This window comes from Bufo bufo, chromosome 1 (assembly GCF_905171765.1).
Source record: "Bufo bufo chromosome 1, aBufBuf1.1, whole genome shotgun sequence".
NCBI lineage: Eukaryota > Metazoa > Chordata > Amphibia > Anura > Bufonidae > Bufo > Bufo bufo.
Genome location: NC_053389.1, coordinates 700680531 through 700696272, shown reverse-complemented (window position 1 = coordinate 700696272; position 15742 = coordinate 700680531). Strand labels below are relative to the sequence as shown.

At 43.6% G+C, this 15742-nt stretch overlaps 1 protein-coding gene across 7 annotated transcripts in view; it reads right to left on the bottom strand.

Moving 5' to 3' along the window:
* CHD2 (chromodomain helicase DNA binding protein 2) overlaps window positions 1-15742 on the bottom strand; it is a 132501-nt gene that overhangs the window by 64877 nt on the left and 51882 nt on the right. For 6 of the 7 annotated variants that reach the window (XM_040414203.1, XM_040414202.1, XM_040414199.1 and 3 more), the window contains 2 exons: window positions 4409-4634; window positions 3283-3366 (listed from right to left, as the gene is read on the bottom strand). In XM_040414203.1, the coding sequence (XP_040270137.1) occupies window positions 3283-3366; window positions 4409-4634 (310 nt within the window). The remainder of the gene's footprint in view (window positions 1-3282; window positions 3367-4408; window positions 4635-15742) is intronic. The other variant, XM_040414204.1, reaches the window with a different exon arrangement.

Here is a 15742-nt window from a genome sequence, read left to right as displayed (position 1 = left end):
CATACCAAACACAGCACCATTCACTGTATAGCAGGTGTACTTAGTATTGTAGCCTGGGCCCATTCGCTTGAATGGGACTGAGCTGCCCGTAGGCCAGGTGACTGATGAACGTGATGTCAACAGCCTAGGAAGAGGCTGCAGTGCTCCCCAGACCTCCACAGCCTCTTCGAACAGCTGATCAGCAACCTGAGGATGGGACATCAATATTCTGCTCCTGGAAAACCCCTTTAAAAGGAAGCAGTCATCATAAAAATGCAGTGCAATGTCATAGTAACCGATCTGAGCACTGCATTTTCACTATGGAAGCTTCGATCGGAAGGCAGAGGTAGCAGCATCCCTCTGCCTTACCTCACAGATGCCGCAATCACTGTCGAATGCGGCATCTGAGAGGTTAAATGACTGGGTTCAGCACACTTCATACAAGCCCATTCCATACAAGCGTTCAGCCATTGTGACGTATAGGTATGTCACGGTGGCTGAAGGGGTTAAGCATAGAAAGAGCAGAGATTTAAATTTGTTTTGCAGAATCATTTTCTATTCAACTATATAAACAACCTGCTCAGCTCCTCCTGCTCTATAACATGCTGCCTGCAGATTGTCTGCACTTTCACAGTGACAGATTACCTGGGGTTATACTTTTCAAAGGTATAATGCTGTGGAAAAACAAAGAGAAAACTTTCCACAATCAGTCAACCACCATCATAGCTATTAGGCCTCAATCACACTTGCAAATTTTGGTCTGCATTTTGCATCATTACTTGTAAGCCAAAACCACGAGTGGAACACGAAGATGGGAAAAGTCTAATGGAAAGATTTGCACCTGTTCTGGGTTTATATTCCACTTCTTGGTGTGACTTACAAATACTGACCAAACTACCCAAGAGTGGCTGAGGCCTGATAATTCTCTTTTCAAGCAAATCTCTATGTCGATGCTTTAGCAGAGATCCTCCCTTTTCTACTTCTCAACTATTAAAGAAATCTTCACAAATAGTGACAGAGATGGCGCTCATAACAAATAAACCACTTGTCCTAACAGGGCTCCAGATGGCGAACAAAATAGTCGCCAATGCGACTTAGAAGTTATAAATGGCGACAAGACTTTTTAGTCTTGTTGCCATTTGCGACTAGACCCACCGCCGCAGCTCTTCATTGGTGGCGCAGTGCGCCTCCCCCCAGTATAATAAACATTGGTGGCGCAGTGCGCCCCCCCCAACACCCCAGTATAATAAACATTGGTGGCGCAGTGGGAAGTGCCAATGAGGGTTAAAAAAATTAATAAATAATTAACTCACCTCCTCCAATTGATCGCGTAGCTGCCGGTCTCCTGTTCTTTCTTTAGGACCTGTGGTGATGTCACTGAGCTCATCACATGGTCCATTACCATGTGATGTACCAAGTGATGAGCACAGTGATGTCACCACAGGTCCTTTGACAGGTCCTGAAGAAAGAACAGGAGACCGGCTGCTACGCGATCAATTGGAGGAGGTGAGTTAATTTATATATATTTTTTTTAACCCTCATTGGAACTGCCCACTGCGCCACCAATGTTTATTATACTGGGGTGTTGTGGGGGGGGCGCACTGCGCCACCAATGTTTATTATACTGAGGTTTTGGGGGGGGGCGCACTGCGCCACCAATGTTTATTATACTGGGGTGTTGGGATTGGGGGGTGCGCACTGCACCACCAATGTTGTTATACTGGGGTGTTGGGGGGGCGCACTGCGCCACCAATGTTTGTTATACTGGGGTGTTGGGGGGGGCGCACTGCGCCACCAATGTTTATTATACTGGGGTGTTGGGGGGGGCGCACTGCGCCACCAATGTTTATTATACTGGGGTGTTGGGGGGTGCGCACTGCGCCACCAATGTTTATTATACTGGGGTGTTGGGGGGGCACACTGCGCCACCAATGTTTATTATATTGGGGTATATGCTATTTTTTTCCCTTATAACCATGTTATAAGGGAAAATAATACAGTGAATAGAATTTCATCCTAGTAACCATGCGTGAAAATCGCACCGCATCCGCACTTGCTTGTGGATGCTTGCGATTTTCACGCAGCCCCATTCACTTCTATGGGGCCTGCGTTGCATCAAAAACGCACAATATAGCGCATGCTGCGATTTTCACGCAACGCACAAGTGATGCGTGAAAATCACCGCTCATGTGCACAGCCCCATAGAAGTGAATGGGTCTGGATTCAGTGCGGGTGCAATGCGTTCACCTCACGCATTGCACCCGCGCAGAAATCTCGCCCATGTGAAAGGGGCCTAAGGGTGAATAGGACAAGGGTTCCAGCCCCTAAGGGAGCTAATAGTAAGTCCAAATAAAAAAAATACACAAACACTAAGGCTACTTTCACACTTGCGGCAGTGTGATCCGGCAGTGACTGAAAGAATTTGTGAGATGCATCCGGATGCGGATCCATCTCACAAATGCATTGCAAGAACGAATCCATCTCTCCGCTTGTCATGCGGACAGATGGATCCGTCTTGTATCTTATTACACATCCGGCATTCAGGCAAGTCTTCAGTTTTTTTCGCCAGAGATAAAACCGTAGCATGCTGCGGTTTTATCTTTTGCCTGATCAGTCAAAATGACGGAACTGAAGACATCCTGATGCATCCTGAACGGATTACTTTCCATTCAGAATGCATGGGGATATGCCTGATCAGTTCTTTTCTGGTATAGAGCCCCTGTGACGGAACTCTATGCCGGAAATGAAAAACGCTAGTGTGAAAGTACCCTAAAATATTAAGTTTAAATCCCCCCTTTCCCAATTTTACATATAAAATATATAAACAATAAATAAATAAACATATTACATAGCGCCGAAAAGTTCAAACTATTAAATTATTAAAAAATATCTCCTATGCGGTGAGCATTTGCCATTTTTTAGTCACCTTGTCACCCCAAAAAATAGGATAGGACTGTTCTATTATGGGCCGAACGTTTCATAAAATGCTAAATGCATGCAGCTTTTGTTGGTGTTTGGTTTTTTTTGCGCGGTATTGAGTATCGCAATACTTTTTTATGGTGACGAAAGCAAATAAAAATTTTGGTATCGAAACAACCCTACGCCGATCTAATCGGCGTAGCGTTGTCACGATACCAAAATTTTGATTCGGTTTCGATTAGGCGACTGAAAATTTTATTTGGCTCCTAAATTTTTCAGTTCAGGAGCCAATGGCTACTAGGTATTTTTTTTTAGTCTGGAGCACTGCCTATGGTGCAAGGCCAACTACCCTGTATTTGTTGTACCCTCATCTCCCTACCTTACCTCTTTCATGTTTAATCTTGAAGGTTCTTGCCTGCTTCTGTTTGACCTCCTTACACCATACACATCAGGGTATTCTTCCCACATCTAAAAAAGAAAAGGAAACTCTAGAGAGGACCTGCTGAATACTCTGCGAAGATACAAGACTAGGATAAGGTGGGTCTAAAAGTGATAATTCAACATTCATTTAATACCAGGACCACAAGACTGAGCAGGGAGAGCCAAGCATGAGCCTCCTTTAATTATAAAAAAAAAAAAAACCATAGAGGGACATTAATCAAGCCTGGTGTTCCCATACAGAGATGTGCCTTATTTATTAAGAGGAAGACGCCTCTTAATAAATTAGGCACATCTCTGGTGCAGGCTCCAGTTATAGTAAAACCAGAAGCCCACCTCTTTTATCGCCACCAGAAAAGTGGTGAGAAGTTTAAAAAGCCACAAATTAAGGCACATATTTGGCATGCTCCATAATCTGTGACTTATTTAGGCCACAATATTGGCTATCCCTGATGATCATGTGTTAATAATAGTTCCCTTGCTGAGATAGGTCATCAGTATAAAGCCGAATGCACACTGCCGTGTTCCGTGGCCGAGAGCGGTCCGTGGTAACCCGGCCGGGATTCCTGCTGACAGCAGGAGCGCACGGCGTCATTGGTTGCTATGACGCCGTGCGCTTCATGCCGCCGGTGCTGTACAGTAATACACTGGTATAGTGCATTGCTGTACATCAGCGGCTGCATGAAGCGCACGGCGTCATAGCAACCAATGACGCCGTGCGTTCCTGCTGTCAGCAGGAATCCCGGCCGGGTCACCACGGACCGCTCTCGGCCGCGGAACACGGCAGTGTGCATGAGGCTTAAAAGTCTCAGAAAACCTTTTAATAACAGGTCCTTTTCTCGTGGGTTTCCAGACAGAGGATGAGGTAACAGTTCCTAGAAATTACTGCGTGCTTCCACATATTACGGCACAGTACAGAACGGCTCCTTCCAGTATAATGTGACATCTATTGGGAGGTATCCTGAGTTCCTCTCAACACATACACTGCAAACACAGCAGGAACCCTCCCTTACACTGGCAGCAGCAAAAATTCCTACATGCAACACACTTATTTCTCACCCACGGATCTTACCTTTTTCACATCTGCCAGCCTCTCCTTTTTGGGAAGAGACTTCTCTTTTGCGTCAGAGGTTTGCTCCTGTGATTTAGAACCATTTGATTCACATTCTGATTCAGACTGGCTCTCTGATGACTCCAAGTTGCTGTTGGACTCGCTGGCCTGCTCGCTGGCCTGTTCACTTTCTGATTGGCTGCCGAACTCGGACGCAGAGTGATTGGACTCTTCCGATGCTGAGTGGCTAGATGGGACAGATAAAATGTACACATGAAACTAGATGCCAAATACAATACTATTAGTACTGGATATGACCAGCTCCACATCCTGAACCAACTATGAAATCCCTAACTCTATGTGGTTTATTCATTCTTGTAAGCCATTGAAGGGGTCGTCTCACTGCAGCAACTGCATTTATCATGTAGATAACAGAAAACCGTCCAGGTGCTGCATCCACTAAGCCTACGAAGTCTCTACCAGCAGGTGGCAGTAGACGCACACACACGAGGTGTTAGGAAGACTTGGACATCTGATACCGTTACGCCATTTTGTAATATAATCCACAAGCCTATTCTGTTCCAGCAGCTGCTGCACTTTCTCAAAATGGAGAATCCTACAACATGTCTCCAACACTAAGGGTACATGCACACGTTCAGGATTCATGTGCGGAGAATCCGCACTGAAATCCGCAGGTGTTCGCAGGCAAATCTGTGCGGTCAATCCGCATTAATTGGTGCGGATTTGCATGCGGATTTGCGTGCGGATTTGGTGCGGATTCAGTGCGGATTTTCCGCATGCGGATTTCACTAAGTGAATGAAGAAAATCCGGTCCGGAAAAATAAAATTAATTGACATGTCGCGGATTTTAAAATCCGCACCGCAGGTCAAAATCCGCGTGGAAAAAATCTGCATCGTGTGCATTGAGAATTTCAAATTCTCATAGAATACAATGGACATGACCTACGGTGCGGATTTTCCGCACGCAAATCCGCGCGGAAAATCCGCACGCAATCCTGATCGTGTGCAGGGGGCCTAAATAGTAACATCACTGTAGAAATACCCACAGCCATGTCGTTGTACTCCGCCTGAGAGGATTATAATAATCTGTAATTACAGAGAACATGGTCGGCAAGTTGTGTTTATGCCGACAGTGTAGTTGGTAAATTCAGGGTGTGCGATTCTCGCCCCAGAATGTTCACAGTCCCAACCCTGCCCTCTTATGGTGGGGCTTACACCCAGCCTGACTGATAGTTGGGGATAGTCCCTGCAAATTCAGGACTGTTGGCACTGCTTTACGGTGTCTTTACACACCGACAATGTGTACAACTCTATTTCTCACTTATGTCACTTCACCACCGCTAAAAATAAAATAAAATGGAGGACGTGCGTTTACATGTGGCGATTCCTCAATATGGTGATGGATCTAAAGGTACTCTCATGGTGCCAACGTCTACATAGGCACAGAAGTTGGCAGATCTTATAAGCCATAGGACCACATACACCTAACAGAGGCTACACACATTTAAGAGTTAACAGAGGCCGAATCTGTCGCTGGGGTGTCCCACGTGCATAATAGACATCTATGCCACACATCTGGGCTGTAAAGTAAGCTACCTGAGGCACACAGTTTGGAGGCAGCCATTTTGCCAGCATGATCACAGATAAAAAGTCTGTAAATTCAATAAATGGTCATCGGAAAGGTTCGGCCTCCACTGAGAAACAGACAATCTAATGTGTATGGGGGCTCCTGACAAACAATGTTGGGGGAGAGGAGGATCTGGAGCTTTAAATTTTAACACCTGATCCTTTTGTTCTCCCTGGAGATAAGCCACCACTGGAGGTGTCTGGCAGAGGCTTCCTCTTCCCCCATAGACGCACATACAGATGAGCATGTATCTGTATGGGGGAGGTGGAGGGCAGTTGTCTCATCACCTTCATTACACATCTATTGGTGATGCTTCTTGATGTCCTTGCTGACCACAGGTCACATTTCATTCTCTACAGCTGGGCATCATGCCGTCTTGATTCATGTATTTAAACCCCTGCTCTTTCTATGCTTAGCAGTCCTAGACAGTGAGTAGGACCACCCGGTGGACTCCAAAAACAAAAAGTGAGCTAAGATGTAAATGGATAAAATGCATCAGATTTTTTCCCCACAAAATGATATATCTGATCAGCTCCTCCTGTTTTATAATGATCCTACAAAGAGCACTGCATGTACAATGTGACAGGGTTCTTTTGGCTTGAGGTATACTGAACTATCCTAGTTTTCCTCCTGTTTCTTTCACCTTGCTTTCAGTGTTCAGCCCCCTTCTGACCTTTCTACACAATCCCAGTTTGGCAGACCATCAGCTGGTTTGGTTTCGAGTACCAGCTTTATACCATCTCGCCTACTATACAGGGAGTGCAGAATTATTAGGCAAGTTGTATTTTTGAGGATTAATTTTATTATTGAACAACAACCATGTTCTCAATGAACCCAAAAAACTCATTAATATCAAAGCTGAATTTTTTTGGAAGTAGTTTTTAGTTTGTTTTTAGTTTTAGCTATTTTAGGGGGATATCTGTGTGTGCAGGTGACTATTACTGTGCATAATTATTAGGCAACTTAACAAAAAATAAATATATACCCATTTCAATTATTTATTTTTACCAGTGAAACCAATATAACATCTCAACATTCACAAATATACATTTCTGACATTCAAAAACAAAACAAAAACAAATCAGTGACCAATATAGCCACCTTTCTTTGAAAGGACACTCAAAAGCCTGCCATCCATGGATTCTGTCAGTGTTTTGATCTGTTCACCATCAACATTGCGTGCAGCAGCAACCACAGCCTCCCAGACACTGTTCAGAGAGGTGTACTGTTTTCCCTCCTTGTAAATCTCACATTTGATGATGGACCACAGGTTCTCAATGGGGTTCAGATCAGGTGAACAAGGAGGCCATGTCATTAGATTTTCTTCTTTTATACCCTTTCTTGCCAGCCACGCTGTGGAGTACTTGGACGCGTGTGATGGAGCATTGTCCTGCATGAAAATCATGTTTTTCTTGAAGGATGCAGACTTCTTCCTGTACCACTGCTTGAAGAAGGTGTCTTCCAGAAACTGGCAGTAGGACTGGGAGTTGAGCTTGACTCCATCCTCAACCCGAAAAGGCCCCACAAGCTCATCTTTGATGATACCAGCCCAAACCAGTACTCCACCTCCACCTTGCTGGCGTCTGAGTCGGACTGGAGCTCTCTGCCCTTTACCAATCCAGCCACGGGCCCATCCATCTGGCCCATCAAGACTCACTCTCATTTCATCAGTCCATAAAACCTTAGAAAACTCAGTCTTGAGATATTTCTTGGCCCAGTCTTGACGTTTCAGCTTGTGTGTCTTGTTCAGTGGTGGTCGTCTTTCAGCCTTTCTTACCTTGGCCATGTCTCTGAGTATTGCACACCTTGTGCTTTTGGGCACTCCAGTGATGTTGCAGCTCTAAAATATGGCCAAACTGGTGGCAAGTGGCATCTTGGCAGCTGCACGCTTGACTTTTCTCAGTTCATGGGCAGTTATTTTGCGCCTTGGTTTTTCCACACGCTTCTTGCGACCCTATTGACTATTTTGAATGAAACGCTTGATTGTTCGATGATCACGCTTCAGAAGCTTTGCAATTTTAAGAGTGCTGCATCCCTCTGCAAGATATCTCACTATTTTTGACTTTTCTGAGCCTGTCAAGTCCTTCTTTTGACCCATTTTGCCAAAGGAAAGGAAGTTGCCTAATAATTATGCACACCTGATATAGGGTGTTGATGTCATTAGACCACACCCCTTCTCATTACAGAGATGCACATCACCTAATATGCTTAATTGGTAGTAGGCTTTCGAGCCTATACAGCTTGGAGTAAGACAACATGCATAAAGAGGATGATGTGGTCAAAATACTCATTTGCCTAATAATTCTGCACGCAGTGTATACAGCACATCCTCCTGGGACATTTCTCCTACTCTCCTGTGAACGCCTGCTCCATTCATCTCTATGAGAGTTCCCAAAATAGCCGAGCGCTGTACTCAGCTACCTCCGGACCTCCCGTAGACATGAATGGAGTCGCAGTGTGCGCACCGAACCTGCCACTCCATTTATTTTAAAGGGGGAGGTCTCAGAGGGGTACAAGGTCCCGGTTCTCGTGATCGATGGGCATCCCAGCGGTAGGACCCCCCACCTAATAGTTATTCTGTGGCTAGAGGATAACTTATAAAAAACAAAACACTCCTGTAAGTCTGATGTCTCCATCTGTCTGTGACACCACCATCCATCTCAGAAGTCAGGCCCGTTGTCTTAGAAGTCTACATGACTCAAATCTATCCTTTGTTACTCACGTTCAATCCACTGCCAAATCCTTCTACTAAAAAAACATCTACTGAACCTTTTGCTAATTCGCCGCTGCTCACAGTAAACCAGGCCCCAGCCATTTCTCCCCTTGACAAACCTTCCACTTGATCAACCAAACATGAAACACAGTAATTTGCAGCATGTCGGCAATATACAGTTGCAAGAAAAAGTATGTGAACCCTTTGGAATGATATGGATTTCTGCACAAATTGGTCATAAAATGTGATCTGATCTTCATCTAAGTCACAACAATAGACAATCACAGTCTGCTTAAACTAATAACATACAGAGAATTAAATGTTACCATGTTTTTATTGAACACGCCATGTAAACATTCACAGTGCAGGTGGAAAAAGTATGTGAACCCCTAGACTAATGACATCTCCAAGAGCTAATTGGAGTGAGGTGTCAGCCAACTGGAGTCCAATCAATGAGATGAGATTGGAGGTGTTGGTTACACCTGCCCTATAAAAAACACACACCAGTTCTGGGTTTGCCTTTCACAAGAAGCATTGCCTGATATGAATGATGCCTCGCACAAAAGAGCTTTCAGAAGACCTACGATTAAGAATTGTTGACTTGCATAAAGCTGGAAAAGTTTATAAAAGTATCTCCAAAAGCCTTGCTGTTCATCAGTCCACGGTAAGACAAATTGTCTATAAATGGAGAAAGTTCAGCACTGCTGCTACTCTCCCTAGGAGTGGCCGTCCTGTAAAGATGACTGCAAGAGCACAGCGCAGACTGCTCAATGAGGTGAAGAAGAATCCTAGAGTGTCAGCTAAAGACTTACAAAAGTCTCTGGCATATGCTAACATCCCTGTTAGCGAATCTACGATACGTAAAACACTAAACAAGAATGGATTTCATGGGAGGATACCACAGAGAATGCCACAGCTGTCCAAAAAAAAACATTACTGCACGTTTACAGTTTGCACCAGAGCACCTAGATGTTCCACAGCAGTACTGGCAAAATATTCTGTGGACAGATGAAACCAAAGTTGAGTTGTTTGAAATAAAGTAACACACAACACTATATGTGGAGAAAAAGAGGCACAGCACACCAACATCAAAACCTCATCCCAACTGTAAAGTATGGTGGTGGGGGCATCATTGTTTGGGGCTGCTTTGCTGCGTCAGGGCCTGGACGGATTGCTATCATCGAAGGAAAAATGAATTCCCAAGTTTATCAAGACATTTTGCAGGAGAACTTAAGGCCATCTGTCCACCAGATGAAGCTCAACAGAAGATGGGTGTTGCAACAGGACAACGACCCAAAGCATAGAAGTAAATCAACAACAGAATGGCTTAAACAGAAGAAAATTCGCCTTCTGGAGTGGCCCAGTCAGAGTCCTGACCTCAACCCGATTGAGATGCTGTGGCATGACCTCAAGAATGCGATTCACACCAGACATCCCAAGAATATTGCTGAACTGAAACAGTTCTGTAAAGAGGAATGGTCAAGAATTACTCCTGACCGTTGTGCACGTCTGATCTGCAACTACAGGAAACGTTTGGTTGAAGTTATTGCTGCCAAAGGAGGTTCAACCAGTTATTAAATCCAAGGGTTCACATACTTCTTCCACCTGCACTGTGAATGTTTACATGGTGTGTTCAATAAAAACATGGTAACATTTAATTCTTTGTGTGTTATTAGTTTAAGCAGACTGTGATTGTCTATTGTTGTGACTTAGATGAAGATCAGATCACATTTTATGACCAATTTGTGCAAAAATCCATATCATTCCAAAGGGTTCACATACTTTTTCTTGCAACTGTATGTGGACTTGCCCTACCGTACTGATCCCTCAGATGCTCCCCAGGTCACGTAGACATGTGACGCTGCAGCCAATCACTGGCCACAGAGGTGACCCCACTACAGCCCATGATGGGCTGCAGGAGTCCATTTCAGCACATCACTGCTAAAGGCCAGGATACAGACAGGCAGTGGAAGAGGAGCAATGGAGGTACTGTGATTATTATCTTATTCCACACTTCGTGCAGTTTTATACAATGGCAATCCCTTAAAAGGCTGTTCCATAATAACTATTCTGTATTCTGGGGGTTCAGCATCCTCTAGCTGAAATTCCCAGCATTCTCTATTCACTAAGGGAGGTTCCAGAAGAATCACATACGTGTACACGCTGGGAGTTAAGGCAGCACAAGAGGTGAAGTTTGACTCCTGGATTCTATAATATGAGCTCATTTTTAACATTGTTGAAATCATAGCAATGTATTATATAAAAAAAATTATAATATTAAATATCAAACAGTAGATTTGTGTATATACTTCATACATAGGCCATTAAGTGGAATTTACAATGATGCGTGTGACATGAGAAACAGGTCATTCAGATATTTCGTCTAAGGTACCACCGTATTAAACCTGGTAACATTAATGGGGTTGTTCAGCTTTTACTCACTGATCGTCTAGCCTTAGAATAGACCATCACTAGCTGATTGGCAGGGGTCTGACACCCCGAACTGCCACCAACCAGCTGATTAGGTGTAGTTTCTGGCCGGAAGTCAGCACCAGAGCGACACAGCTCAGTCATCTGTGTAGTGGCCCGAGCTCATCACTTCAATGGGATCAGTGCTGTAGTAACAAGCTCCCTGGAATTGACAAAAAGTCAAAAAACCTAAACAACCAGTGTAATCTGGATGAAAAACAATAACATATTACACAACTGTAGTAGCTATTCAGTCCGTCTCCCAGCGTCATCTGTCACTTTGCGGTGGTAAACAGGAAGGCTCCACCAAGCTGAATGTGCATGTTTAGGGGATATAACTGCTGGACAAACACTCTCCGAAGTGTCTGGCTGGGTCCATGCTGGGCAACATTTGTGCAGCTGAAAATGCACCACTGATACCGGATATCCTCAGGATATGTCATCAGCATCTGATTGATGGGGGTCCGGACCCCTCCAATCAGCTGTGTGAGAAGGCACCAACACTCCTGTAAGTGGAGTGCCCTTCTCACAGCTTACCAAACACACAGATATATTGTGGCTGTGCTTGGTATCGCGCCCAGCCCCATTCACTACAATGGGACTGAGCTGCTCCTAGGCCACGTGAACGATGAACGTGTCATCACTGGCACATGGAAAGCAGAGAGAAAGCTGCAGAGCTCACAATAGCACCGAGGCCTTCTCAAACAGCTGAGACGTCCATTCCATTGAGAGACGGCAGCTGCAGAGCCAGTTGCCCGCTGTCAGTGACAGCAGGGCAACCCAGAGAGAAGGCAGGGACAGTTCCCAGGGGCCTCTGCCTTCTAGATCGCTGTATACACAGCGCTCACATAAAGTGCAACACCAAGCGATCAAAAAGGCATATGCCCCCCAAAATAGTACCATTCAAACTGTCACCTCATCCTGCAAAAAATGAGACCCTAACTAAGACAATCGGTCAAAAAAAAAATAAAAAAATATGGCTCTCAGGCTATGGAGACACGAAAACATCATTTTCTTGCTATTATTGTGTAAAACTTAAATAAATAAGAAAAAGTATACATATTAGGTATCGCCTAGTCTGTAACGATCTGCTCTATAAAAATGTCACATGGTCTCCCCTCAGGTGAATGCTGTAAAAATAAATAAAAACTGTGCTAAAACAATTTTTTGGTCACCTTGCCCTATAAAGTGTTATAATGAATGATCAAAAAATCATATGTACCCAAAAATGGTACCAATAAAAAACTCTTCCTGCAAAAAACGAGCCCTTGATAGTCTTGATCGGCATAAAAATAAAAAAAATATGGCGTTCAGAATATGGAGACACAAAAACATAATTTTTTTTCAAAAATGCTTTATGTAAAACTGAAACTAATAAAGAAAGTAGACATATTTGATATTATTGCGTCCGTAACAACCTACTCATTAAAAGTAGCACATGATTGTTGTAAAAATTAAAAAAAATAGAAACAGTGCCAAACCTTTTGGTTACCTTGCCTCACAAAAAAAGTAATATAGAGCAATTAAAAATCATATGTACCCAAAATAGTACCAATAAAACTGGCACCTTATCCCCTAGTTTCCAAAATGGGGTCACTTTTTGGGAGTTTCTACTGTAAGGGTGCATCAGGGGGTCTTTAAATGGGACATGGCACCTAAAAACCAGTTCACCAAAATCTGCCTTCTAAAAACCATATGGCACTCCTTTTCTTCTGCGCCCTGCCGTGTACCGTTACATCAGTTTACAACCGCATGTGGGGTGTTTCTGTAAACCCCATAATCAGGGAAATAAATATTGAGTTTTGTTTGGCTGTTAACCCTTGATGTGTTAAAGAAAAAAAATTGATTAAAATGGAAAATCTGCCAAAAAAGTTACATTTAAAAATGTGATCTCCGTTTTCCTTTAATTCTTGTTGAACACCTAAAGGGTTAACAAAGTTTGTAAAATCAGTTTTAAGTAACTTAAGGGGTGTAGTTTCTACAATGGGGTCATTTATGGGGGTATCCACTATGTAAGCCCCACAAAGTGACTTCAAACCTGAACTGGTCCTTAAAAAGTGGGTTTTGGCAATTTTCTTAAAAATTTTAAGAATTGCTTATAAATTTATTAACCTTCTAACGTCCTAAAAAAATAAAATTACATTTACAAAATGATGCCAACATAAAGGAGACATATGAGGAATCACTTTCTGTTTTAAAAACAGAGAAATTTAAATTTGAAATATATTGACTCAAATTTATGACTATCATGAAGTACAATGTGTCACGAGAAAACAATCTCTGAATGACTTGGATAAGTAAAGGCGTTCCAAAGCTATTGCCACATAAAGTGACATATGTCAGATTTGCAAAATTAGGTCTGGTCAGGAAGGGGGCAAATGGCCTGAATGTGAAGTGGTTAAATGGGCAATCACCATTAAAGGGGCGGCGACTGTGAAAGTCACTGTTAAAGGGGTGGTCACTGTGAAAGTCAAGGTCACCGTTAGAGGCGGCTACTATAAAAGTCACTGTTAAAGGGGCGGTCACTGTGAAAGTCCCTGTTATAAAATTGCAATAAATAAATACCAGAGCAACGCCGGGTCATCAGATTATATATATAAAGAAGGATGTGTATATGTATATATGTGTGTATGTTCCGCGATCACTCAAAAACGCAACTATCGATTTAAACGAAACTTTGTATACACATCCCTTGCTACCTGGAAAGAAATCTTGTGGGGGGTCTCAGCTCTCTAGGACGTACCGTTCCTGAGATATTCCAAAAAAAATTACCTGCATAGCCAATACAAGCCTGCAAGTCTTTCTCTTCATATCCCAACTACCATGCACATGGTCACATGACCCTTATCAGCCAATAGAAGCTTGCAGGCCCTTAGTCTACACATACACACAGTTTTACTCCAGGTTTCCATAAAAACCCAGCAATTTTGCTTCACTGCTGTAGGTCAGCTTTAGGCTAGGCTAGGGCTACACGACACGTAGGGCACAGCTACATGCATCCATCTTGGATGCATTTTTTGCGACTGCCGTGTCGCAGTCGCAGCATGTCACAGTGCGACACCATAGCCTATTATTATAAAAATTGTTGCGCGACATTGGTACGACAAAATGTCATCATGTAACCCTAGTCTTAAAGGGGCAGGGCACTGTGGAGGTCACTGTTATGGGGGCAGGAGCCACAAATAAAGGGGCAGAGCGCTGTGGAGGACACTGTTAAGGGGGCTGGGGCTACTATTAAAGGGGCAGCTGCAGTGGAGGTCACTGTTAGGCTCCATTCACACGTCCGCAAATGGGTCCGCATCCGTTCCGCAATTTTGCGGAACGGTGCGGACCCATTCATTTTCTATGGGGACAGAATGGATGCGGACAGCACACAGTGTGCGGTCAGCATCCGCATTTGCGGAGCGCGGCCCCGATCTTCAGGTCCGCAGCTCCGCAAAAGATAGAACATGTCCTATTCTTGTCTGCAGCTTGCGGACAAGAATAGGCATTTCTATAGGGGTGCCGGGCGGGTGTGTTGCGGATCCGCAATTTGCGGGTCCGCAACACACCACGGACGTGTGAATGGAGCCTTAAGGGGGCAGGGTCCACTATTAAAGGGGTAGGCTGCTGTGGAAGTCACTGTTAAAGGGGTGGGAACTGTGGAGTTCACTGCTAAGGGGGCAGGGGCCACTAATGAAGGAGCAGCTGCTATGGAGGCCACTGTTAACCACCTCAGCCCCCAGTGCTTAAACACCCTGAAAGACCAGGCCACTTTTTACACTTCTGACCTACACTACTTTCACCATTTATTGCTCGGTCATGCAACTTACCACCCAAATGAATTTTACCTCCTTTTCTTCTCACTAATAGAGCTTTCATTTGGTGGTATTTCATTGCTGCTGACATTTTTACTTTTTTTGTTATTAATCGAAATTTAACGATTTTTTTGCAAAAAAATGACATTTTTCACTTTCAGTTGTAAAATTTTGCCAAAAAAAACGACATCCATATAGAAATTTTGCTCTAAATTTATAGTTCTACATGTCTTTGATAAAAAAAAAAATGTTTGGGTAGAAAAAAAATGGTTTGGGTAAAAGTTATAGCGTTTACAAACTATGGTACAAAAATGTGAATTTCCGCTTTTTGCAGCAGCTCTGACTTTCTGAGCACCTGTCATGTTTCCTGAGGTTCTACAATGCCCAGACAGTACAAACACCCCACAAATGACCCCATTTCTGAAAGTACACACCCTAAGGTATTCGCTGATGGGCATAGTGAGTTCATAGAACTTTTTATTTTTTGTCACAAGTTAGCGGAAAATGATGATTTTTTTTTTTTTTTTTTTTTTTTCTTACAAAGTCTCATATTCCACTAACTTGTGACAAAAAATAAAAAGTTCTATGAACTCACTATGCCCATCAGCGAATACCTTGGGGTCTCTTCTTTCCAAAATGGGGTCACTTGTGGGGTAGTTATACTGCCCTGGCATTCTAGGGGCCCAAATGTGTGGTAAGGAGTTTGAAATCAAATTCAGTAAAAAATG